This window comes from Myotis daubentonii, chromosome 13 (genome assembly GCF_963259705.1).
Source record: "Myotis daubentonii chromosome 13, mMyoDau2.1, whole genome shotgun sequence".
Lineage (NCBI taxonomy): Eukaryota > Metazoa > Chordata > Mammalia > Chiroptera > Vespertilionidae > Myotis > Myotis daubentonii.
Window position 1 is genome coordinate 46,894,357 of NC_081852.1, and position 25,486 is coordinate 46,919,842.

Here is a 25,486-nt window from a genome sequence, read left to right on the forward strand (position 1 = left end):
GGGGAAGAGATAGAAACATGAATGATGAAAAAGAATCATTGATGGTCTGCCTCCTGCATGCCCTCTACTGGGGATTGAGCCTGAAACCTGGGCATGTGCCCTAGACCGGAATTGAACCCAAGACCCTTCATTCCACAGGCCACTGAGCCAAACTATCTAGGACTACAAAAGGACAAAAGGGTGAGTTTTCTGGAGCTAATAAGGAAAAATGAAGCCACCATCAATGAATTAGTTTATTCATGTTTTCTGAAAACAGTTATCAGTTTTTGAAATTTTTTTTACTTACATAAAAGAAAGATCAAGCATAGAGACTATATACTCCACTACCATCTGACTGTAAATGACAACAAAATATTAGTTATACCATTAAAAATAAGTGGAGGATAGGGGGTTTCATGGGCAGGACATGATGGGGGTGGGGGTGGGGCAGTTTTGTTACTGGAAAGGGGACCTGGCCCTGAGTCTGCCTGCCTTGGGCCAGCTGGTAGCGTGTGGGTTCTTGACTTTGTACAGGAAAGATTTCACAGCACAAGTCCAGGTGATTCACTGCAGTGGTTCTCAGCCTTCTGGCCCTTTAAATACAGTTCCTCATGTGACCCAACCATAAAATTATTTTCGTTGCTACTTCATAACTGTCATGTTGCTACTGTTATGAATCGTAATGTAAATATCTGATATGCAGGATGGTCTTAGGCGACCCCTGTGAAAGGGTCGTTCTACCGCCAAAGGGGTCGCGACCCACAGGTTGAGAACCGCTGTTTTAGAGGATGTTTGTAGAAACTGGGAACAGTGAAATGGAAGGGTGTAGGATAGAACTACAGGAGAGACTAGACCAGGGGTGGGCAAACTTTTTGACTCAAGGGCCACAATGGGTTCTTAAACTGGACCAGAGGGCCGGAACAAAAGCATGGATGGAGTGTTTGTGTGAACTAATATAAATTCAAAGTAAACATCATTACATAAAAGGGTACGGTCTTTTTTTTTTTAGTTTTATTCATTTCAAACGGGCCGGATCCAGCCCGCGGGCTGTAGTTTGCCCACAGCTGGACTAGACAGTGAAATGAGCCTAGACTGGGCTGCTTTGGCTCACTAAGAAGTCAGAAAAAAGGGGGCCTTTGGGACAGGTTCAGGGCCCATTGCTCCCTGGATGCAAGTTTTGTGGGAGTCCCTTAGGACCTGCATGCCTGTGGGGGAAGAAGAGGGAGGGGGAAGGCAAGGTGTGCTGCCTGGAGGGAGACTGCACAGTGGTATCTTCATTTTGAAGGTTTTTAAAGGTTGGGAGTTTTAGGGAGGTGTGATGGGATGAGCCCAATAGATTATTAGTTCTGTGCTGATGTTCCAAAATTAGATTTATTCCCATTAACTTCATCTGCCCTTGGGTGTAGTAGGCACAAATGGCACTAAAGGATCTCTGCTATCTATCTCCTATCTCCTGAGTAGGATGATTTGGCTATTTACCCTCTGGCTGGGGAGAGGTGCCACCATTACATTCCTGTCAAGTGTCCTTGGTTTAGTGATGATAGGATTTTGCCATTTGCTAGATGGCTGTAAACTACTTGGTGACTTCACGATCTGCCCGTTTCCCTATTCTTGTTCTGGCTTACTAGCCTCAGTTTGGGGGATCAACACCCCATCTTGACCCACAGATGATCTGCAGGAACCTCTGCAGTGAAGGTGGGAGTCCCACAGGCTGAGGTGATAGCTGAGAAAGGGTCGCTGTGGGTGTGGGAGGCAGTGAGATGGAAGGTGGGAATCCACTGGCAGAGCGGGTCGGGGCGTCTGGAGATCTTGTGACCAAGTCCAGGTGGTCCCAGGACAGCTCGAGCCCGCCGGTCCACTCACTTCCATGAAAGGCTAATCCCGAACGAGGAGCAGGAAACGCCGCGGGAGGAAAGGTGCCTCGGGAGAAAGGACAGGGGAAGTCCGCCGTTTTCCCGCCGCTGCCGAGGACGTGACCCCTGACGTCAGGCTCCGCCTTCGCAAAGTGGCGGGCGGCGGGCTCCGCCCTTACCAAGATGGCGACACGTGGGAACGGAAAGAGCTTACAGATTTTGCGTAGATTCTGCCTCCGAGGTGGAGGCGGGACATCCCTGCGGAGTGCGCCCGCCCCTTCCGCTGTGCGCCCGCGCGGCGCGATGACGTAACGCGCCCCGCCCCGACCTCTCTGGGTCCCTGAGTTCCTGAGTCGTGTGCGTCGGCAACGGTAGTGACGCGTGTTGCCTGGAGGATGGCGGCCGCCGGCTTACCCCGCGTGGTTCCCAGCGACCTGTATCCCCTCGTGCTCGGCTTTCTGCGCGACAACCAACTCTCGGAGGTGGCCAATAAGTTCGCCAAGGCAACAGGCGCTGTGAGTCCCGGACTTGGTTCACGAGCCGGGGTGGGAGGACCACGGGGCTCCGGGCCCAGCCATGGTTAGGCTTCCAGGTAGAGAGGTCCGTGGGGTCCGCCAGCCCAGTGTCTGCGGGGCCTTTGTGCGGGTTTTCGGGGGTGTCTGGAGAGAGCCTGGAGTCCGCGAGGTCTTGACTAGGTAGCGCTGCGTCTTGTAGCGTTTTCTCTGTTGAGCGGTGCAGTGGCAGCAGCGTGGGACCCGCGTGGTCCAGATCACGTGGCTGGCGGAGTGGGAGCACCCGAAGAGGGAGTATCCAGTCTCACCGGAGGCTTTGGAAGCTCCTGGTTGCTGCTTTTGGCTTTAGTAGTTGGTGGAAAGCGTGACGGCCTTAACTCTCAATCGAATTTACTGGGGATTCCGAATTTACTGGGGAGTCAAAGATACATAAAATGCTTTAGAAGGGTGGGATTTTCCGTAGTAAAGAAAATGAACGAGAGTAGAGGCAGGATTCTGCTGTTAGTTATGCTGAAGTAGCATTGAGCATCATAGTTTTACCATGCGGGCATAACAATGAGCTTGGATCTTTGACTTGTGGAATCAAATATAGGGTTGGGACCAGGCTCTGTCATTCATTTAAAGATGTATAACTGGGGCAGCTTGCTTAATCTGAGTGTTCCTATTTCTATGGGGAAGTCATCATACATTTTACAGGATTTTTGTGAGTTTTAGTAATATATACAAAGTGGCAATCCCATCCAGTGCCTGGTGCTCATCAGTGAGTGAAAGCTGTTATCATTGGGTTAGTAACTTAGGATGTTCAGAAGACATGTGAAAGGAAGATGACTAGGAACGTGAAAGGTTTGGAATCTACATCTCAAGAAAAGCAGACATGATTGCATGGGCAAACACCTTGAGGGAAGATAGAATCTTTGGGAGTCTAGGTCTTTTTTCTTCTTTTTTTTTTTTAACTTTTATTGAGTTCAGAGAGGAAGGGAGAGGGAGAGAAACATCAATGATGAGAATCATTAATTGGCTGCCTCCTGCACGCCCCCTACTGGAGATGGAACCCAGGACCCTTCCATCCCCAGGCTGATGCTCTATCCACTGAGCCTGGGCTCAGAACCAGGATTTTTTTTGTTTTTAATTAAATCTTTATTGTATTACATATGTCACCCTTCCCTCCCCCATTGACCCCTTCTAGCCTACCTCCACCTCCCTACCCCACCCCTGCCCCAGGCCTTCACCACCCTATTGTCTGTGTCCATGGGTTATGCATATATGTATACAAGTTCTTTGGTTGATCTCTTCCCACCCACTCACTCTCCCCCCACCTTCCCTCTGAGATTCTGCAGTCTGTTCTATGCTTCTGTGTCTCTGGATCTTTTTTTTTTTTTCATTAGATTCCACATATGAGTGAGATCGTGTGATACTTGTCTTTCTCTGACTGGCTTATTTTGCTTAGCAAAATCTTTGTGGAGGGCTTAGTAAGGGCCAGATGCTTTTTCCAGATTCTAAACACTTTATATGCTTTCTCTTATCTCAACAATTTAAGATGTATAGTATTACCTTAGCCTTTTATAGATAGAGAATAAACTTGCTTAATTGGACCTGCTTTCTTTTTTTAAAATATATTTTATTGATTTTTTACAGAGAGGAAGGGAGAGGGATAGAGAGTTAGAAACATCTATGAGAGAGAAACATCAATCAGCTGCCTCCTGCACACTCCCTACTGGGGATGTGCCCGCAACCAAGGTACATGCCCCTGACCGGAATCGAGCCTGGGACCCTTGAGTCCACAGGCCGACGCTCTATCCACTGAACCAAACCGTTTAGGGCTGGACCTGCTTTCTGATTTAGCTAAACTTTTCCCAGCCCAGTGAAGCACCCCAACTTCTCTTTTAGGTAATTGTCAGCAACACAGCAGTAAATATCAACAGGAAGCGGATTATTATTATAGATCATGCAGGGAGAACAAAGGGTAAAATATTTAACTGCAGCAGTGTTTGACTATATTCTGTGCAGTGAGAAAACCTGAAGTCATTTTTAAGGTCCACCATTTCTTCTTTTCAGTTGGGTCAAGTTTCTAAACTTTCTAAATCTCTGTTTTCTGGCTAATGAAAAAAAAATAGGCTTCCACCCAGTCTCCTATCTACCTACTCCAGGACTTCTGTGAGGATCAAATGAGATGAGGCACGGGAAAATGCTTCACAGACATTTGGTTACAGTGTATAATGTTTGCACCTCACTATAAAGCAAGTCATGTTCCTGGGCTGAAGAAACTGCAAGGAGGCTAGTCGCTAGGGAGAGGAAGCCAGGTGTTGCTACTTAACGTCAGTACCCTGACAGACATTTAGCATGTTTGCATATAAAAGCGTAATATGCAAATCAACCAAACGGCCGAATAGCAGAACGACCACACTATCACACGCACTGGCGCCAGGCCAGCCAAGGCGGGTGTGATGCGATTGGTCGGGGGGGCCCCGCCATTGCCCCATGATGGCTCCGCAGAGGGAGGCCAGGCCACCGGCCGGTGGGGCGATCAATCGGGGGGGGCTCTACGATTGCCCCAAAGAGGGAGGCCCAGGCCACCCTCTGCACGGCGATCGATCGGGGGCCGGAGGGGCGCTTCGGGGAACCGGGGGTGTGTGGCAGTGGACACGGGCAGTGCCAGGCCAAGGTGGGTGCTGGTGGGGTTCAGGGCTGCGAAGCCGGCAGCCAGGGGAAGGAAGGCCTATCCTTGCACGAATTTCGTGCATCAGGCCTCTAGCCATATATATATATGGATTGATTTCAGAGAGGAATGGGGAGGGAGAGAGATAGAAACATCTATATATATATATAACCCTAATATGCAAATAGACCAAACAGCTGAACTGAATTGGCCTCTATGACATGTGCTGACCACCAGGGGGTGTGTGTGGAACACAGCAGACATCGGCTGTGGTGGGATGGTGGAGCAGGTGAGCGGGGGCATCAGACCAAGACGGGACGCTGGTTGCTGTCATTGGGGTGAGCCTCTGGTGGCTATTGAAAATTCTTTGCCTAGTGCTCGCATCTGCTGCTGGCGCTGGTGCCGCCGCTCACACCCGCTGCCCGCATCCGGCTCCGGTCCCGATCGCTCAGCACCATCAGCAGGTGCAAGCGGCGGCTGCAGGCCCCAGTCGTCCCTCAGAAGCAAGGGGAGGTGGAGAAGCCCTGAGGGGTGCTCGGGGCAGCAGCAGCTGCTTGCACCCGCTGAAGGCGCCGGCCCCACTCACACCTGCTGCTGACACTAGCCCCAATTGCTCTGCACCGTCAGCAGGTGCGAGTGGGAGCAGTGGTAGTGGGAGTGGGGCTGTGGCAGGAGGGGTCAGGCAGGGGTGCAGAGGATGGGCCGAGACCTGCCCGTGCCCACCACAGCCTTGTGGCCCACAGTTCCTTTCAAGGCGCACAAATTCGTGCACAGGGCCCCTAGTCAATGATAAGAGAGAATCATTGATCAGTTGCCTCCTGCATACCCCCTAATGGGGATCGAGCCCGAAACCTGGGCATGTGTTCTTACCAGACATCGAACTGTGACCTCCTGATTTTTAGGTTGACACTCAACCACTGAACCACACCAGTAGGGCTGGATGCAGTTTTGTATACACAACATAGCTTTTTACCAATCTTCTCTTGGAGGCTAGTTTCCAGTGATTTGGTATTATAAACCACATTGCAGGAAACACTCTCTTGTATAAATGTTTGTGCCCTTGTTTCATGGGTAAGGATAAGTTCCTAGATAATGCATTGCTAGAGTGAAAGGAATGCACATTTTATTTATTTATTATTTTTTTAATCTTCAGAGGAATTTTTCCATTGATTTTTTTCAGAGAGTGGAAGAGAGAGAGAAAGAAATATCAATGTGAGAGAAACACATCTATTGGTTGCCTTCTGCATGAGCCCCAACCAGGGCCCGGGCCAGGGAGGAGACTGCAATCGGGGTACATGCCCTTGACTGAAATCGAACCTGGGATGACACTTTGGTCCGCAGGCTGATGCTCTATCCACTGAGACAAATCAGCTAGGGCAGGAATGCACATTTTTATAAAGGCTTTGATAAACAGGATTGTCAAGTGGTGGATAGATGGTGTCAGAAACTATAGGAATAGATCAAGTTTTTGATAAGGATTGATTGGGAAATACATAAGTAAAATGTTTTCCTTTTCCTTTTTCTTTTTCTTTTTGTTAATCCTCACGAGGATATTTTTCTATTGATTTCCAGAGAGAGTGGAAGGGAGAGGTAGAAACAGAGATAGAGAAACATCTATGTGAGAGAGACACATCGATTGGTTGCCTCCCGCATGCACCCTGACCAGGGCTGAGGATTGAGCCTGCAACCAAGGTACATGCCCATGACTGGACCTTTCAGTCCACAGGCTGACATTCTATCCACTGAACTAAACCAGCTAGGGCTATTTTTCTTCTAATTTGTGCAAGTAAGAGAAGTTATGAAAGCTGTAACTTTTTTAAAATCTTCATCTGAGGACATGCTTAGAGAGAGAATCATTGAACGGCTGCCTTCCATACGTGCCCTGACTGGGAATCGCACCCACATCCTGGGCGTGCACTCCCAACTGAAGATCAAACTGGCAACCCTTTGGTGCACAGAACGATGCTCAACCAACTGAGCCACTGCCACTGGGCTGAAGCTGTAACATTTATATGAAATACTAGGGGCCCGGTGCACGAAATTCGTGCACTGGGTGTGTATGCGGGGGGAGTGTCCCTCAGCCCAGCCTGCCCCCTCTCACATACTGGGAGCCCTCAGGCGTTGACCCCCATCACCCTCCAATCACAGGATCGGCCCCATCTCCCCCCGATCACTGGCTCTGGCCCCCGCCCAGGCCTGAGGCCTCTGGCCCAGGAATCATGCCTGGGCAGGGGACCCCCATCTCCCTCTGATCGCTTGCTCCACCCCCCGCCCAAGCCTGACGCCTCTAACCCAGGCTTCAGGCCTGGGCAAGGGGACCATCATATCCCCCCAATCCCCGGCTCAGCCCCCCTCCCAGGCCTGATGCCTCGGCCAGAGGAGTTGACCCTAATCACCCTCCGATCACCAATCACCGGATCGGCCCCTTGACCAGGCCTGAGGCCTCTGGCAGAGGTGTCAGGCCTGGGCAGGGGACCCCCAGCTCCCCGCGGTTGCAGGCTCCGCCCCTGCCCAGGCCTAACGCCCCTGCCCAGGCCTAACGCCTCTGGCTGAGGCGTCCGGCCTGGGCAGTGGGGACCCGCAGCTCCAGCGGCCCCGCGATCGTGGGCTCCGCTTTAGGCCCAGGCAAGGGACCCCTAGCTCCTGGGACTGCCAGCTTCGACCATGCCCAGCTCCCATCGCTGGCTCCACCCCTACTTCCTGCTATCACTGGCCAGGGCGGCAAAGGCGCCTGATTCTCCGATCATGGCTGGGGGGCAGGGCAAAGGCGGCCCTGAGGCCGCCTTTGCCCTGCCCCCCAGCTCTTAGCTCCCCCCTGGGTTTCCAATCACTGTCAGTGGCAGGGGGCTTCTTCCTGCTTTCCCTTTCGCCTCCCTGCATTGTGCCTACATATGCAAATTAACTGCCATCTTGTTGGCAGTTAACTGCCAATCTTAGTTGGCAGTTAACTGTCAATCATAGTTGGGAGTTAATTTGCATATAGCCCTGATTAGCCAATGAAAAGGGTATCGTCGTACACCAATTACCATTTTTCTCTTTTATTAGTGTAGATAGTAATCCTATATAATAAAAGGCTAATATGCAAATCGACTGAATGGCAGAACAACCGAATACCCAATGCAAGAGCTGCCCCCTGGTGGTCAGTGCGCTCCCACAGGGGGAGCGCTGCTCAGCCAGAAGCTGGGCTCACGGCTGCCGAGCAGCTGTGGTGGGCTAAGAATGTCCAACTGACAGCTCCCGGACTGCACTGCGAGAGGGCACAGGCCTGGCTGAGGACCCCCCCCCCCCCCCAAGTACACTAATTTCATTCACTGGAAAACTAGTAGGTAATAAAACAGGTCACTTTTAAGAAAAATGTTTTTATTGAGTTTTGAGAGAGGGAAACATTATTGTCATCAAAAACATCAATTGGTTGCCTCCTGTACGTACCCTGACCAGGGATCAAATCCACAACCTGGGTATAAGCCCTGACCAGGATTCAAACTGGTGACCTTTCTGTGCACGGGACGATGCTTAACCAACTGAGCCATACAAAGCGGGTCATTTTTAACCAGACAGTAACAAAATCTGATCTCCCCTAGAATAACCAGGATAAATTTTTCTTACCCAGCTCTTTGTCTTTTCTCCTAAAGACCCAGCAGGATGCCAATGCCTCTTCCCTCTTGGACATCTATAGCTTCTGGCTCAAGTAAGTCTTTCCTGTACCGTTTTGGCTATTTTCTCCCCTCAAGTGTACTGGGCTTTGTTTCTTGGTTTGGGAAGGCCCTGGTCACCCAGAAGTTAGCCTGGTCTACCTCAGTAGGTCCACTAAGGCTCCAAAGCGGAAGTTACAAGCAAATGGACCAGTGACTAAGAAAGCTAAAAAGAAGACTTCATCCAGTGACAGCAGTGAAGACAGCAGTGAGGAGGAGAAAGCCCAAGGGCCTCCAGCTAAGAAAGTTGGTAAGACCGGGGCGGGGGTTGGGTTTAGCAGTTCAAGGAAAAGGATTTGTAGTCTGCCTATATGCCTAGCTGATTCTTAGTGGGACCTGTGCTTTTGTTCAGCTGTACCTGCCAAGCGTGCCAGTCTACCTCAGCATCCTGGAAAGGCTTCAGCCAATGCATCAGAGAGTAGCAGCAGTGAAGAATCCAGTGATGAGGAGGAGGAAGAGGAGGACAAAAAGAAAAAGCCTGTCCAGGTTTGCAGCTTGGGAAGGAACGGGGTTGCATAAGGGATCAGGAAGAAGAAACCTAAAATCTAGAAAGCTTGTGATCAAGAGCTGGTGGTGGACAGGTGATTATGGGGCAGAAAATCTGGGGACTTGCAGAGATGTGATAGAAGTATGAAGCCTGAAAAGGATATGTGAGGTTGAAGTTAGACTCGGAATCTAGAGTAAATCAACACAGGTATTGGGTTTCCCTGGGACACTGTCTAGAACTTCAGGGGTAAGGGAGTGTGTTTTGTATACAGATGTTGGGAGCTCCAGATAGAGAATGGCAGGGACAGGGCTAGTTGGTTGTGTGGCTGAACTTTTTGTTTCTTATTAAGAGTTTGTTGTCCTTTTCATGTCAAGTCCTGCTTAGCTTTCCCTTGCCCCTGCTGCTCTGTTAGCCCCTAAAAAGTAAAAGCCGATGAAACTTTTTACCTTAAGATGCTCCTGGATACCCAGGGCTCTTGCTGAGTCTCTTCATTGTGTGTTTTCTCACAGAAGGGAGTTAAGCCCCAAACCAAGGCGGTCAAAGCTCCTCCTAAGAAGGCCGAGAGCTCTGATTCTGATTCTGACTCAAGCTCAGAAGATGAGGCACCAAAGAACCAGAAGCCAAAGGCAACACCTGTGGTAGCTAAAGCTCAGGCTAAAGCCCCAGGCAAACCAGGTACTATTTCTGTTTCTGTTTCTAAAAGGCCAGGCCGGGGACCAGCTTGCTCTGTGGATAGGTATTTAAATTGCTTATTCAGCACAAGGGTGAAATGGTACTGGTGGTTGACCAGAGATATTGATTAGTGTTATATCTTTATTTTAGGGGGGGGCGCAGGGGGAGAGAGAGACACATCCATTTGTTGTTCCACTTATTTATGCATTCATTGGTTGCTTCCTGTGTATACTTTGACCAGAGATTGGACCCGCAACCTTGGTGTATTGGGATGATGTTCTAACCAACTGAGCTTCCTGGCCAGGACCTAGTGTATATTTTTTAAAAGATGCTATCAATGAGTAAAATATTTCATAATTAGGGGCTAGTAACTAGAGAAACAGTTTGTTGGCAAGGGAAAATGTATTTTAAGAAATGGTATCGCCGAAACCGGTTTGGCTCAGTGGATAGAGCGTCAGCCTGTGGACTGAAAGGTCCCAGGTTCGATTCCGGTCAAGGGCATGTACCTGAGTTGCGGGCACATCCCCAGTGGGGGGTGTGCAGGAGGCAGCTGATTGATGTTTCTAACTCTCTATCTCTCTCCCTTTCTCTCTGTAAAAAATCAATAAAATATATATTTAAAAAAAAAAAAAAGAAATGGTATCAATTTGTCATTTTTTAGTTGCATTTCATAGACATTTTGTTCCCACAAATCCCATTTTACTATGACCACTTGCACCCCTATTCCTTGTTCTTTTCACTACCATTTTTCCTCCTAAACCTTCATTTCATAGGACAAGTGAGAAGTTTTATTCTATAATCTTCCTGTAGTGAAGGTTAGATTATGATTTATAGGCGCTTCTCTGGAAGTTGGAGTGAAAGACTTCAGGGGCATATTTAAATTATTTGTATCATACCACTTTTTTTTTTACAGAGAGGGAGGGAGAGGGATAGAGAGTTAGAAGCATCAATGAGAGAGAACCATCATGAGAGAGAAACATCGATCAGCTGCCTCCTGCACACTCCCCACTGGGGATGTGCCCGCAACCAAGGTACATGCCCTTGACCGGAATCGAACTTGGGACCCTTGGGTCCGCAGGCTGACGCTCTATCCACTGAGCCAAACCGGTTAGGGCAAAACTACTCTATCTTTAAAAGTGATATGATACAGCTCTAACCGGTTTGGCTCGGGGGATAGAGCGTCGGCCTGTGGACTCAAGGGTTCCAGGTTCGATTCCGGTCAAGGGCATGTACCTTAGTTGCGGGCACATCCCCAATGGGGAGTGTGCAGGAGGGAGCTGATCGATGTTTCTCTCTCATCGATGTTTCTAACTCTCTATCCCTCTCCCTTCCTCTCTGTAAAAAAAATCAATAAAATATATTTTAAAAAGATAAAGATAGAATAGTTTTATTTCTTATGTTGGGCAGGAAAGGCCTCCTTGATATAGTAAACCATAGCAGTCTCCTTCATGCCTGCTCTAGAGGCAAGAGAATTGATAAAACTCCCAAGTTCTGAGCTAATAGGATGGAGGTTTTTATGGCCTTTTAATTTCTTGATACTTCTAACACTTTCTTTTTTCTTAGGCACTCCTGCTCGGGCAGCACCTAAAGTAGCTAATGGCAAAGCAGCTAGCAGTAGCAGCAGCAGCAGCAGCAGCGATGACTCAGAGGAGGAGAAGGCAGCAGCCATCTCTAAGAAGGTCTGGACCATAACTTCTACCAGGGAAGAGAGGGGTCTGGGGGTTAGAGGGGCAGTCTCCATTTCCTAGCAGGATTGGTTGGGTCCACATTTTCCTGTGGTAACTGATTTTCTTGTATGATGCAGACTGTGCCTAAAAAGCAAGTAGCCGCCAAGGCTCCAGTGAAAGCAGCTGCCACCCCTACCCAAAAGAGTTCCAGCAGTGAGGATTCCTCGAGTGAGGAGGAGGAGGAGGAGGAGCAGAAAAAGCCCATGAAGAAAAAACCAGGTGACCAGATATGGGGAGTCAAGCTACATGACTATTACCAGGGCCCATATACAGAAGGACTTCTGTAGTCACCACATGGACCTCTAAAAAGAACTGCTTGACTTGTCTGCTAGTCCCAGAGAGAGGAGAAAGGCGCTGTATCTTTTATAACCTAGACTTGAAAATGACATGTCAGCATCCCTGCCATATTCTGTTTGTGGAAAATGAGTCACTGATTCCAACCCACACTCAAGGGAAGGGGTTAAACTCCATCAAAGAGTTTGTGTACATATTTTGAAATCACCACACTGTCCTTTTTAAACAGGTCCATATAGTTCAGTGCCCCCGCCTTCTGCTCCCCCACCCAAGAAGTCGCTGGGAACCCAGGCTCCCAAGAAAGCTGCAGAGAAGAAACAGCCTGAAGAGAGCAGTGACGACAGCAGTGATGAATCTGGTGAGTCATCACCAGTGGTGAGTGGGTCTGGGGAGTGTTTGAGAAATAGGAAGATGAAAAAGCTCTTTCCACTGAAGCAAGATAGGACTAAAGCTCTGTGGTCTATGCATCCTTTTTATTACTCCTGTTTGGGTCTGGAATCTGGGCCCAGCCTAATGCCATAAGTTCTCTCCAGATTCCAGCTCTGAAGAAGAAAAGAAACCGCCAGCTAAGCCAGTCATCTCTAAAGCAGCCACGAAACCAGCTCCAGCAAAGAAGGCAGCAGAGAGCTCTTCAGACAGCTCAGGTGAGGCATATGGAGGCCCTCTGGGCAGGGGGCACTCCAGGGGCTCTTCTCAGTCTACTTTGTAATTTGGGGAGCTATTCATTCTACCCTCTTCTTGTCTAGACTCTGACAGTTCTGAGGAAGAAGCTCCTGCCAAGCCAGCCAGTGCCACCAAAAATCCCTCAAGTAGGCCAGCTACCACTCCCAAGCAGCCTGCAGCTAAGACAGCCACAGCTCTCAAGCAGCCTGCAGGCAGTGGCCAGAAGCCTCTGACCAGAAAGGCTGATAGTAGCTCCAGTGAGGAGGAGAGCAGTTCTAGTGAGGAGGAGGAGGAGGAGGAGGATGTGGGGAAGGCGAAGAAGACAGTGGCCACCCCTAAGGCCAAGGTGATGGCCAAAGCAGTGCTATCTTTGCCTGCCAAAAAGGCCTCTCAGGGTGGTGGGGAGAGCAGCTCTGATTCAGACAGCTCTAGCAGTGAGGAAGAGGAGGAAGAAAAGGCATCTAAACCGCCAGCTAAAAAGAAGCCACAGAAGACAGCAGGAGCCATAGCCCCTTCCAAGCCAGCCTCCACAAAGACAGTGAAGGCCAAGAGCAGCAGCAGTTCTTCAGATGACTCCAGTGAAGAGGAGGAGGAGGAGGAGGAGGAGGAGAAGCCCAAGGGCAAGGGGACTCCTAGACCACAAGCCCTCAAGACCAATGGCACCTCTACACCGACCGCCCAGAATGGAAAAGCAGAGAGGAACAGCAACAAGGAGGAGGAAGGAAAGACAAAGGCAGCAGTAGCAGTTTCTAAGCCAGGTCTGTATCCACAGAAGCTGCCCTCTTGGGTCCCTCGCCCCCCCCCCCCCCAATTAGGATGGGATAGATACACTTGGGGGGGTGGCATAGAGAGAGGAGGCAGAATGACTAGGTTCCAGTTGCAGGCCCTCAGTGTGGCAACATGGGCAGAGGAACAGGAAACTGGTCTGAGTCTGGCTTTTTGTTTTGTAGGTTTAGGAAAGAAACGAAAGCAGAATGAGGCTGCCACGGAGGCAGAGACTCCTCCAGTCAAGAAGATAAATCCTCAGACCCCTAACACATTTCCGAAAAGGAAGAAAGTAAATTGTCTTCTTTTCCTCTCGGGAGCTAGCCTTTATTTATTTTTTTATTATTAACAGGAGGAAATAAAATTTTAATACATGTGTGGGCAATTCACATATGCATGAGAATTTCAAAGACTGAGGCAACATTGGGTATATAAGCCATATTTGGACAAAGAAGAAAGGGGGGGTGGGGTATTCTAAATATAGAATACCCCTGAAGTGAGAATGGGGAGCTAGCCTTTCAAGAGTAGAAAGAAGAATCTGGGATCGTTTTGATAGCTATCTGCCTGGCCTGGCAAAGGTGCACATGTGTGTAGCTTAGGAGGGCTTTTCTGTCAACTGACCACTCGGTCTTTAATTTGGTACTTCGTTCTTATCCAGGCAGAAAAAAGGGCATCATCCCCATTCCGAAGGATCAGGGAGGAGGAAATTGAGGTGGATGCTCGAGTGGCAGACAACTCCTTTGATGCCAAGGTGAGGAGAGGGAGTCGCCATTCTTGAGCAGTGTTGGGTGGAAGAGAGGACAGTTTTGCTTCAGATTGGTGGGAAACTCCCTGGGTTCCGGTTGCCTTGAGAAGGGACAAGAACGTGACAGGGCCCTGGTGTCCTATGTGTTGACCACCTCTCTCTACTCACCAGCGCGGTGCAGCCGGAGACTGGGGGGAACGAGCCAATCAGGTCCTGAAGTTCACCAAAGGCAAATCCTTCCGGCATGAGAAGACCAAGAAGAAGCGGGGCAGTTACAGGGGAGGCTCCATCTCTGTCCAGGTTAATTCAATTAAGTTTGACAGCGAGTGACCTGCAGTGATCCTAGCAAAGCAGGGGTGATGATCCAAGACTGCTTACTTTCCCCAGTGGACCTAGGAGCTCTCAGCTCTATTAGGGGAGGTATTGGTGAGGACAGCAGCCTAGAATAGGTCCGAAGACATTGTATCGGAACATCCTCTCTGGTCCTTTTCTGTGTTCGTAGTTTTGTACAGACTTGTTTGTGAGTGTTGAGTAGCAAGGACAAGGTAAGGGGAGTGTTCTTTTTAAATAAAAATTAGTTTTAGTTGTCATCCCCTTCTCCCTGTTCTGTGGAAGTCCTCATGCTGAGAAATTTGTATATTTTCTATTGAATCATTTCCTATTGATTTTTGTTGTGATTTTCAGAGGTGTGTTCCCATAGATAAAAGCTATTGCCCAAGACATAGTAAAGGTTACGTGTGAATTTTTATAATTGGAGAATTCTGCCTATGTGAGTGCACATGTCCACATTTCATCCCTCCTATTATTCAGCCCTGGTGAGGGCCAGTTGAGAATGGTTAATGTATGTGTCTGTTAAGCATGCACTGTGTAGTTCTTCCTCATTCATGCGGTCTAAAACTGACGTTTTCAGCCAGCATGGACGTAGCTACTTTGGGGGATAAAATTAACTGTTTTGTTACAGGCAAAATTATGGTGTGTGAATGCTGTGGAGTCAGTCTGAATATTTTGTTTTCTGTAATTTTATCACTATTACGGAATATTTGCAATACCTGTTTTTTAATTTGAAAGCATAAACTTTTCTATTGTTCAAAAGACTTGTTTTGATGACTTGACCTTTAACAGTGTTGAGTACTAAATTGAAAACTGCATCATCTGACTTTTTTATATTTTAGAGAACAAAATAACATTAATTTAATCTGGAAAGTACATATCACTTGGTATGTCTATCTTAGTAGCAATACTGACACAAAATTAGTTTCAGTAACTCCTGTGTGGTTGGAAATCATTGATCAAGAAAGTGAAAGAAGAAAAATAACCTCAATCCTCAGTAGGAATTAGATTACATTAGGTAAATTTATAGGTCACCTATGTATGTGCTAATGAAAATGGGAAGAACCTTTACAATGCATATTATCTGGTAAAACTTGAATAGAGTGGGTTTGGGAGAGCATCCGAATAGGATTAATGTGTCTTGTAGTTGCTACATGGGAGCAAGTGATGTGCCCCTTTCAGAACCTTAACTGTCCGTAACAGTGGAGGGAACGATAAAAACCAGTGAGCAGCGCTATGGTAGGCTAAGCTGGCTGATGGTAAAGCTGTAGGTCATGCTGCCAGTGCCCAGCCAGAGCACAGTGGAGATGGAAGAGTCAACAAACTGGAGACTGGGCTGTCCCTGTGGTGAGAAGGTGTGCTTGTTTCCTGGGCAAGGTATAGGTCCTGAAATTAACCTCCCCTTTTTTGGATTCCATACTCTCCAAATAACCTGATAATAACCTGGTTTTCCATGTAACTGCCTCTAGGTAGGAAACGCACTGTTCATGCTGACATAGGTGTTTCAGTCTGCATGGTAAAGTTATACATCTTACTACAAAATAATAAACTGGTTGGTTTCTAATGTGTCATGGAGTTTTATTGTGAGTCCAAAGCTCTCCTACCTCCTATTCACACCAAAACAACTTGGGTGCCAGTTAAAGGGCTGGGGTCCAGACCTCTGAGTTCACTACAGAGTCTTCTTGGGGTTAGCCATACCTTGTCTCTTGGTGCCTTTTCCAGGCAGTAGTCCAGCCAGTGTGTAGTCTAAATTGGGGTTGGCAAAATGGCCTATGGGCCAGATCCAGCCCACGGCTTGTTTGTGTATGACTTAAAGGGCTTAAAAGAAAAAAAAAAGAATATGACAAACTTCATGTGACCCACAAAGCCTACAATATTTACTATCTGGTCCTTTACAGACAAAGTTTGCTACCCCTTGGTATAAACCTGATTTCATAACATCGGCTGAAAATTAGAGTCATCTGGGATACTTCTAAGAACACTGGTAGCCATCCAGGGGCCCATTCCCAGACTGGTTGAGTCAGATGCTGGTGTACTCTGGTGAGGCCTGTTAGCTCCCAGGTGATTCTAACAAGCAACCAGTGTTGAAATCCACTGATCTAAGAGTATCTGAAAAATATTTTTTCTTTCCTCTCATGGTTCCATTAACAAAAGTCCTTGTTAAGTCTGTATAAATATCTTAAAATGAAATACAATATATATGCATTAACTTTTCTACTTAGATGAATAATTTGTAGGTGTACTGCTTATTGTTTAAAGCTATGGCTTATATTTTTTTCTTTTGCATTTTATAAACACCTTTCCCAGTCTTGTTTGCTTTTTTAACTTAACAGACCTCCTTTCCCCTTAGGCCTGAAAGTGCTACAGATATGCAGCTAATGTGTTACACAAATGAGGCAGTTTAGCAAATTGTCTAACAGCATTTACTAGGAAATTACTTAACGTTTCCGAGTTGGCTTTCTCATATTTAAAATGAGAGTATTATCTCATCTGTAAAATCTGACTACTCTGAAGGGTTGTAAGGACGGAGAATTTAGAGCATTTAGCACGGTCCCTGGCACGTTGTAAGCACTCCATGACTATCACTTGGATAATAAAAGAGGATTTTGGAAATGACTTTTTTTGGTGTCCTTGTGATGTGCAACATGCCATTTCATCAGTGACTCAAATCGGAACAGAGTCAATGACAATTTTTTTTTTGTCATTTGTTTAATATCTTTATTCATGATGCCAAGGATTGGTGTGCAGAATCGATCTTGTTTATTAGAAACTTTAGTTTTATGAGGGATCTGAAATTCCCACCTACCACTAATGGGTACTGGCACTATTGCTGAAATCCACAGATTCAGTGAGTCACACACCTGATGGCTCATGCCTCTCTATCTCAAAATGCCCACAAGGCAGGATACTGTCCTACAACTCATAGTTTTGTGCTGCACAGGTTATATTCTGACTGCAACCCAACTTTTTTTAGGGGGATATTAACTAAATCAGGGTTTCTCAACCTCGATATTTCCATTTTGGGCCAGATCATTCTTTGTGGAGGATTTCCCTGTATGTTGTATGTGGAGCAGCATCCCCCAGCATGGATACCCAAAGTGCTGCAGATATTGCCAAATATTCCCTGGAGGCAAATTATACCTAGTTGAGAACTGGGAATAGCTGAGTATAAAGCAATTTGCTTAGGGTTGCTAACTGCAATTTAGTGGCACATGGAGATAAGAATCCAGGTCTCTGTCTGAAAATCAGCCTGCCTGTGTACCAGCCATAGAGCTCCAAGAGAGCTCAGTGTCTAAAGGGGGAAGTTGGACATGGGAACAGTTCTGTGTAGTGTGCTGAGTCCTGTCACCAAGGGCCAGAGTAGCACCGCAAAGGGGACAAGCAAGAAAATCCTGACCTTGGTTCAGGATCCTGAGGAGAGGAACAGCTTAACTTACCATGCAAGGAAGAGGACATTTTTCAGTGGGAGAAGAGGCCTTTTTAGGATGAATCAAGAGGGTGTGTAGAAGGTAGGGGCAAGGTAATGCTAAGTCTGACTCAGTGAAGATTCAATACCTATGGCCAAGGCAGGGATTAGTACTTTATTTTGTCCCCCTGGGTATTTTAGGGGATTGATAGTCCAATGCAATGTTCCCGGTGCTAATACAGCTGCCAGGAAAGCAAAGTTCCTGCTGATCACTTGAGTTTTCACCTGCGCCCTGCAGAGTCTGCTTAAGCTGTCTGCAGTTTCTTAACAGGCCAGTAGGTGGGGCTTTTGCCCACTGCAAGGAGCTGAACTAGACCAGTTAAAAAGCCTTACATTGTCATTATTCCGGTTGCATTCAACAAACTCAGAGAATCTGCCACGAGTTTTTGGATACAAGCCATGAGGTGAATTATGACATAGGCCCTCATTTGAGGACCCTTGTTCTGGAGTGGAGAAAGGCCCTTTTGATTATGAGAGCTTGGCTTGTAGAGGGTGTTCACCATGGAACCTCCAACTTTCCTCTCAGGTTCTACAGGGCCCTGGAGTTCCAACCAGGGGGGTCAGCCACAGGTCCCCACTGCAGACCTGAGCCTTCCTAGGTCTGGATGCTCAGAGGCCATGGCACTTTTCCATCTTCCCTTTCTCCCCTCCTCTTCCAACATAATCCCCTTTGGAGCTCAGGATTGAGAATAAACACCAGGCTTCCACCTTGGAAGTGGGTTGGACGGTGGGAGGAGTACAATATTTCAATAATTATTAGCCTGCCAGACACACATTCATACATTCAGCATGTGCCAAGTACATAACATGTGATTTTGTGTCAGAGACTTTGAAGACACAATCATGAGTGAATAAAAAAACAACAGTTCCAACGATCAAAGTTTACCTAGTCTAATGTGGGGCAAAGATATTAATCCTCACAAATAAAGTGTAAATATAAACTTCAGTGCAATGAATGCAAAGTGCAAAGAGCTATGAGAACATGTAACATGGGAACTGACTCATGTTATGGTAGGACTTCCTCATGGATAGGGTAACCATGTAATTTATCATTTAGACTGGGATGCTTTTGAGAGTGAAAGGGAGAGCTGTTAGTAATTAGGCTAAGATGAACAGAGGTAAACAGACTATCCCAGGCAAGTCAGGACATGGTCACTGCAGTAACAAAAATCTTTACTGAGTGAGACTTGAAGGTGAGAATTACTTAGGTGAAGGTGGTGAGGATGAAGGAGTAGACCTGTGCGTTTTTTCCAGCTAGATGGACTAGCATGTATAAAAGCCTTTTTTAAAAAAAAAATTTTATTGATTTTTTACAGAGAGGAAGGGAGAGAGATAGCGAGCCAGAAACATCGGTGAGAGAGAAACATCAATCAGCTGCCTCCTGCACATCCCCCACTGGGCATATGCCCGCAACCAAGGCACATGCCCTTGACCGGAATCAAACCTGGGACCTTTCAGTCCGCAGGCCGACGCTCTATCCACTGAGCCAAACCAGTTTCGGCTAAAAGCCTTTTTTTTAAAAATAAATTTTTATTGTTCAGATTATTACAGTTGTTCCTCTTTTTCCCCCCATAGCTCCCCTTTACCCGGTTTCCCCCCCCCATAACCTTAACCCCCGACTGTCCTCGTCCATAGGTGTACGATTTTTGTCCAGTCTCTTCCCACACCCCCCACACCACCTTCCCCCCGAGAATTGTCAGTCCACTCCATTTCTATGCCCCTGATTGTATTCTTTTCACCAGTATATTCTGTTCCTCAGATTTTTTATTCACTTGATTTTTAGATTCACTTGTTGATAGATATGTATTTGCTGTCACTTGGTTGTTCATAATTTTTATCTTTACCTTTTCCTTCTTTCTCTTCTTAAAGAATACCCTTCAGCATTTCATATAATACTGGTTTGGCGGTGATGAACTCCTTTAGCTTTTTCTTATCTGTGAAGCTCTTTATCTGACTTTCAATTCTAAATGATAGCTTTGCTGGGTAGAGTAATCTTGGTTGTAGGTTCTTGCTATTCATCACTTTGAATATTTCTTGCCACTCTCTTCTAGTCTGCAGAGTTTCTGTTGAGAAATGCGCGACAGTCGTATGGGTACTCCCTTGTAGGTAACTAACTGTTTTTCTCTTGCTGCTTTTAAGATTCACTCTTTGTCTTTTGCCCTTGGCATTTTGATTATGATGTGTCTTGGTGTGGTCCTCTTTGGATTCCTCTTGTTTGGGGTTCTCTGCGCTTCCTGGACTTGTAAGTCTATTTTTTTCACCAGGTAGGGGAAGTTTTCTGTCATTATTTCTTCAAATAGGTTTTCAATATCTTCCTCTCTCTTCTTCTGGCACCCCTATAATTTGGATGTTGGTACACTTGAAGTTGTCCCAGAGGCTCCTTACACTATCTTCATATTTTTGTATTCTTTTTTCCTTTTGCTTTTCCGGTTGGGTGTTTTTTGCTTCTTTGTATTTCAAATCTTTGACTTGATCCTCTAGTCTGCTGTTGGATCTCTCTATATTATTCTTTATTTCAGTCAGTGTATGCTTAATTTCTGATTGGTCCTTTTTCATGTCCTTGGGGGTCTCACTATATTTCTCGGAGGTTTCTAGAAGATTCTTGAATAACCTTATAACCGTGGTTTTGAACACTATATTCAGTAGTTTGCTTTCCTCCATTTCTTTCATTTGTGACCTGTTTCTTTGTCTCCGCATTTTGGCTGCTTCCCTGTGTTGATAGAGTGGTCTTGGGTGCTAGGTGTCCTACAGGGCCCAGTGGCTCAGCCTCCCCAACTACCTGAGGTTGACACTCTTGGTGCACCCCTTTGTGGGCTGTGTGCACAGTCTTGTTGTAGTTAAGCGTTGATTGTTGTTGGTATCACTGGGAGGAATTGACCTCCAGGCCAATTGGCTGTGAGGACCAGTTGTGTCTACAATGGGAGAACTGCTGTGCTGGAAACACCCTTATATGGCAGGACTTGTTTCAGTGGGGCTTTGGTGCTCACTGAGTCTGCCCCCTAAGTGTGTCCCTTATGGATGTGAAGAATTGTAATCTGGATGGTCTCACCCTGATCACTGAGTACACTGGCTCTTGGATCTCCAAAGAGGTGCAAAGTCAGCCACTGCCTGAGGCCACCCAGCAGGAGCTACAGAGAGATCTGCAGATTCCTCCTCTTTGTTTGGGGTTTGGAGGTGCCCAGATGAGGCCCAGCTGTGAAGCAATGCAGGCTGCTGCTGCTGCTGGGCCTTAGGCCTTCCTTTGGAAGCTCTGGGGTTCTCTGACCCAGCTGCAGTTTGACAGGTTTTTAGGTGTAGAAAGGTGAGGCCATTTGTATGCAAAAGTCTCTGCACACAGCTTGGGTAGGGTTGTAAATTGGGTGGGGCGGGGTCTCAAGGAATCACCAGGTTGAAGCAAACAGCAATGGCTGCCAATCTGCTCTGCCTTGGAGAGGTCCCGGGGTCTCTGTGTCGCGCGGCCCTGTGCAGGAACAATGAACGCTGCGAGCACCTCTGTGAGAAAGCCACCCTCGTGTTCTGGCCCGATGCCAGACAGTCCAGTTTCTCTTCATATGAGTCTGGGTCCCCAGATTCTCGCCCAGAACTGGAGTTCAGAGTAGTTGGGAGCTTGTATCTCCCTCCCAATTGAAAAAGACAACAGTGTACCCAGTTGCCCGCCCCTTCATGTGTGCCTCCGTACCTCCAAACTTCCACACCTCTGCACCTCCTACTGGACTCAATGCGCTTTTCTCTTTTCTTCTAGTTGTAGAATTTCCACTCAGCCAGCCTTCCCGTGGTTCTGGATGATATTTGTTTTGTCTTTTAGTTGTAGTTTTAATGTAGTTGTGCGCGGCAGCAAGTTCAGGTGTTTACCTATGCCGCCATCTTGGTTGTCCTCCCTATTCCACTTATTGTTAAAATGTACATTTGGAGCATTTTTTAAGTGTGTATTTTATGTTAATTACTCTTAGTATCTCCTTCCCTTTTCAAATACATAGTGCCATCACTTTTAAATCTTTTGAAATTTGCTTGTAAGGACAAATGATTTCTGGAAAGATTGGGGAAGCAACAGGTCTTGAGTTGACTTTGGTATGAGAACTCATAGAAACATGTGTTAAGAACTGAGGTGAGGGGGGTTGGGGTGAGGGCATGTGCCAGGGGGTATGGGAGGCCGGGGGGAGGTCAATCGGGGGAAAAAAGGAGACATATGTACTACTATTTGTAATATTTAAACAGTAAAATAACATTTTAAAAAATGTAAAAAACACACACAAAAGAACTGAGGTGAAATAGTTGCCCAGCTTCTGACAGGTGGGAGCTCCTCTTACTGATTCCTGCATGAAGATTTCTTAGTAAGTGCCAAAAATCATGTTTTAAAAATTGTGGTCTTTTCCAGCTGGCATGGCTCAGTGGTTGAGTGTTGACCTATGAACCGGGAGCTCACAGTTCAATTCCTGGTCAGGACACATGCCCGGGATGCGGGCTCAATCCCCGGGTGGGAGGGGGGTGTGCAGGAGGCAGCTGGTTGATGTGTCTCATCAATATTTCTCTCTCTTCCTCTCCCTTCCTCTCTATCTAAAAATTGATAAAAACATATTTTTAAAAAATCAATGGTAAGAGAGAATCATTAATCAGCTGCCTCCCACAAGCCCCCCCCCCCATTGGAGATTTGGGTTTCAGGCATGTGCCCTGGCTGGGAATCGAACCCTGACCTCCTGGCTCATAGGTTGATGCTTTTTTTTTTTTTATTGATTAAGTTATTACATATGTGTCCTTATCCCCACGTTACCTGATATTCCTCCCACTCATGCCCTCACCCCCCTGTTGTCTGTGTCCATTGGTTAGGCCTATATGCTTGCAAATAAGTCCTTTGGTTGATCTCTCCCCCTTAACCCCCCTACCTTTCCTCTGAGATTTGACGGTCTGATCGATGCTTCTCTGTCTCTGGATCTGTTTTTGTTCATCAGTTTATGTTGTCCATTATATTCCATAAATGAGTGAGATCATGTGGTATTTATCTTTCTCTGACTGGCTTATTTCACTTAGCATAATGCTCTCCAGTTCCATCCATGCTGTTGCAAATGGTAAGAACTCCTTTTTTACTGCAGTGTAGTATTCCATTGTGTAGATGTACTACAGTTTTCTAATCCACTCATCTGCTGATGGGCACTTAGGCTGTTTCCAAATATTAGCTATGGTGAATTGTGCTGCTATGAACATAGGGGTGCACATATCCTTTCTAATTGGTGTTTCTAGTTTCTTGGGATATATTCCTAGAAGGGGGATCACTGGGTCAAATGGGAGTTCCATTTTTAGTTTTTTGAGGAAACTCCATACTGTTCTCCACAGTGGCTGCACCAGTAAAAATATATTTTATTGATTTTTTACAGAGAGGAAGGGAGAGGGATAGAGAGTTAGAAACATCCATGAGAGAGAAACATTGATCAGCTACCTCCTGCACACCTCCAGCTGGGAGTGTGCCCGCAACCAAGGTACATGCCATTGACCGGAATCGAACCTGGGACCTCTCAGTCCACAGGCTGACACTCTATCCACTGAGCCAAACTGGTTAAGGCCATAGGTTGATGCTTAAACCACTGAGCCAAACTGGTTAAGGCCATAGGTTGATGCTTAAACCACTGAGCCAAACCAGCCAGGCAACATTGACTATTGAAGTGGGATAAATGCAGGTAAGCTCTTGTAATGATGCATATTATAATCTTTGAAGTAATCACTAGACGCATAATAAAAGAAAGTACAGCCCTAGCCAATTGGCTCAGTGGATAGAGCGTTGGCCTGCGGACTGAAGGGTCCAGGGTTCGATTCTGGTCAAGGGCACATGCCCGGGCTGTGGGCTCAATGCCTCGTAAGGGGCGTGCAGGAAGCAGCCGATCAATGATTCTTTCTCAGTGTTGATGTTTCTATCTCTCACTCCCTCTCCCTTCCTCTCTGAAATCAATAAAAATATTTAAAATAAAATAAAGTACAACTAAAAAGCCAAACAGGAGGAAAAAAGTGGAGCGAAAATTGCTTGATTAATCCAAAAGCAAATGAGAAAGGAGGAACAAAGAACAGGTGGAAAAAATTGAAAATAGTAAAGTGGTAGTTTTAAGCCCATCTATAAAATCAGTAGTTACATTAAGTGTAAATGGTCTAAGCACTTCAGTAAAAAAGACTATCAGACTGTATATAAAAAAAACAAAAAAGCAAACCCACTTCCATGGTGCTTATAAGAGACACAAGCTGTTTAACATTCAAAATCCATTTGAGCCCCTCTCTCCAGCTGCGGCTAAAGTGCTCGGTCCTTCGGAGGAAGCTAAGACCACTTTGGGGTGAGATCCTCACTTTATCCAGCAACTAGCACCGCTCCCGGCAGTGCCCGCCCAGCACTTGCCCACACGATGGCTTCCATCTCGGAGCTCACCTACATCTACTTGGCCTTTATCCTGCCTGACGAAGAGGTGATGGTGACAGAGGATAAGATCAATGCCCTCATTAAAGCAGCTGGTGTAAGTGTTGAACCTTTCGGGCCAGGCTTGTTTGCAAAACGTTTGGCCAATGCCAACATTGGGAGCCTCCTCTGCAATGTAGGGGCTGGTGAACCTGTCCCAGCAGGTGGCATTGCCCCAGCAGGAAGTCCTGTCCTCTCCACCTGCTGCCCCAGCTGAGGAGAGGAATGGAGAAGGAAAGAAAGAAAGAATCTGAGGAGTCTGATGATGACATAGGCTTTGGTCTTTTTGACTAAAACTCTTTTGTAACACATTCAATAAAAAGCTGAACTCGGGGGGAAAAATCCATTTGATATAATCACCAAGAAACAAAGGAAAAAACATGATTTTTAAAATTATTTTTATTCATTTATTTATTGATTTTAGAGGAATGGAGAGAAAGAAAGAGGGAGAAACATTGCTTTGTTGTTCCACTTATTTATGCCTTCATTGGTTGCTTCTTATATGTGCCCTGACAGGGGACTGAACCCGCAACCTTAGCGTATGGGGATAAATATCTAACCAATTGAGCTACCCAGCCAGGGAAAAACATGATTTTTTAAATAGTTGACATACAATATTATATTAGTTTCAGGTGTACAGCAAAGTGATTAGACATTTAGATACCTTATGCAGTGATCACCCTGATAAGTCTAGAACCTCCTTAACAGCATACATAGTTTGTTCCTTTTTTCTTCTTTTCCTGCTTTCCTTTGTATTAAATGTTTTTCATGGTTCGTTTTGTCTCTACTATTGGCATATTAATTATACCTTTATTTCTTTTTTTTATTTTACTGATTTTTTACAGAGAGGAAGGGAGAGGGATAGAGAGTTAGAAACATCGATGAGAGAGAAACATCGATCAGCCGCCTCCTGCACGCCCCCTACTGGGGATGTGCCCGCAACCAAGGTACATGCCCTTGACTGGAATCGAACCTGGGACTTTTCAGTCCGAAGGCCGACGCTCTATCCACCGAGCCAAACCAGTCAGGGCAAGGTACATACCCTTGACCGGAATCGAACCTGGGACGTCTCAGTCTGCAGGCCAACACTCTATCCACTGAGCCGAACAGGTTAGGGCTATATCTTTATTTCTTTAGTTGTTGTTCTGGAGTTTAGAAAATGCATTTTTAAGTATAAGTCTACCTCCACATAATATAGCACTTCATGTGTAATTA

At 46.6% G+C, this 25,486-nt stretch overlaps 1 protein-coding gene and 1 pseudogene across 3 annotated transcripts; both read left to right on the plus strand.

The window, feature by feature from the left end:
* The first annotated feature begins 2,161 nt into the window (after positions 1-2,161).
* Positions 2,162-15,941, plus strand: NOLC1 (nucleolar and coiled-body phosphoprotein 1). Of its 3 annotated transcripts, none has more exons than XM_059661204.1 (13): positions 2,164-2,347; positions 8,633-8,688; positions 8,800-8,942; positions 9,045-9,178; positions 9,689-9,854; positions 11,415-11,530; positions 11,656-11,797; positions 12,102-12,230; positions 12,406-12,516; positions 12,619-13,293; positions 13,486-13,592; positions 13,959-14,051; positions 14,217-15,941. In XM_059661204.1, exons 1-13 carry the CDS (start codon positions 2,228-2,230, stop codon positions 14,373-14,375), a joined length of 2,151 nt encoding a protein of 716 aa, XP_059517187.1. In that variant the 5' UTR covers positions 2,164-2,227; the 3' UTR covers positions 14,376-15,941. The 3 variants fall into 3 exon arrangements, with proteins under 3 accessions (XP_059517189.1, XP_059517187.1, XP_059517188.1); XM_059661205.1 differs by having other exon boundaries at positions 8,803-8,942; XM_059661206.1 differs by lacking the exon at positions 13,486-13,592 and having other exon boundaries at positions 2,162-2,347; positions 14,217-14,354.
* A 7,122-nt stretch (positions 15,942-23,063) lies between these two features.
* Positions 23,064-24,565, plus strand: LOC132214563 (large ribosomal subunit protein P1-like; annotated as a pseudogene).
* Positions 24,566-25,486: the final 921 nt, after the last annotated feature.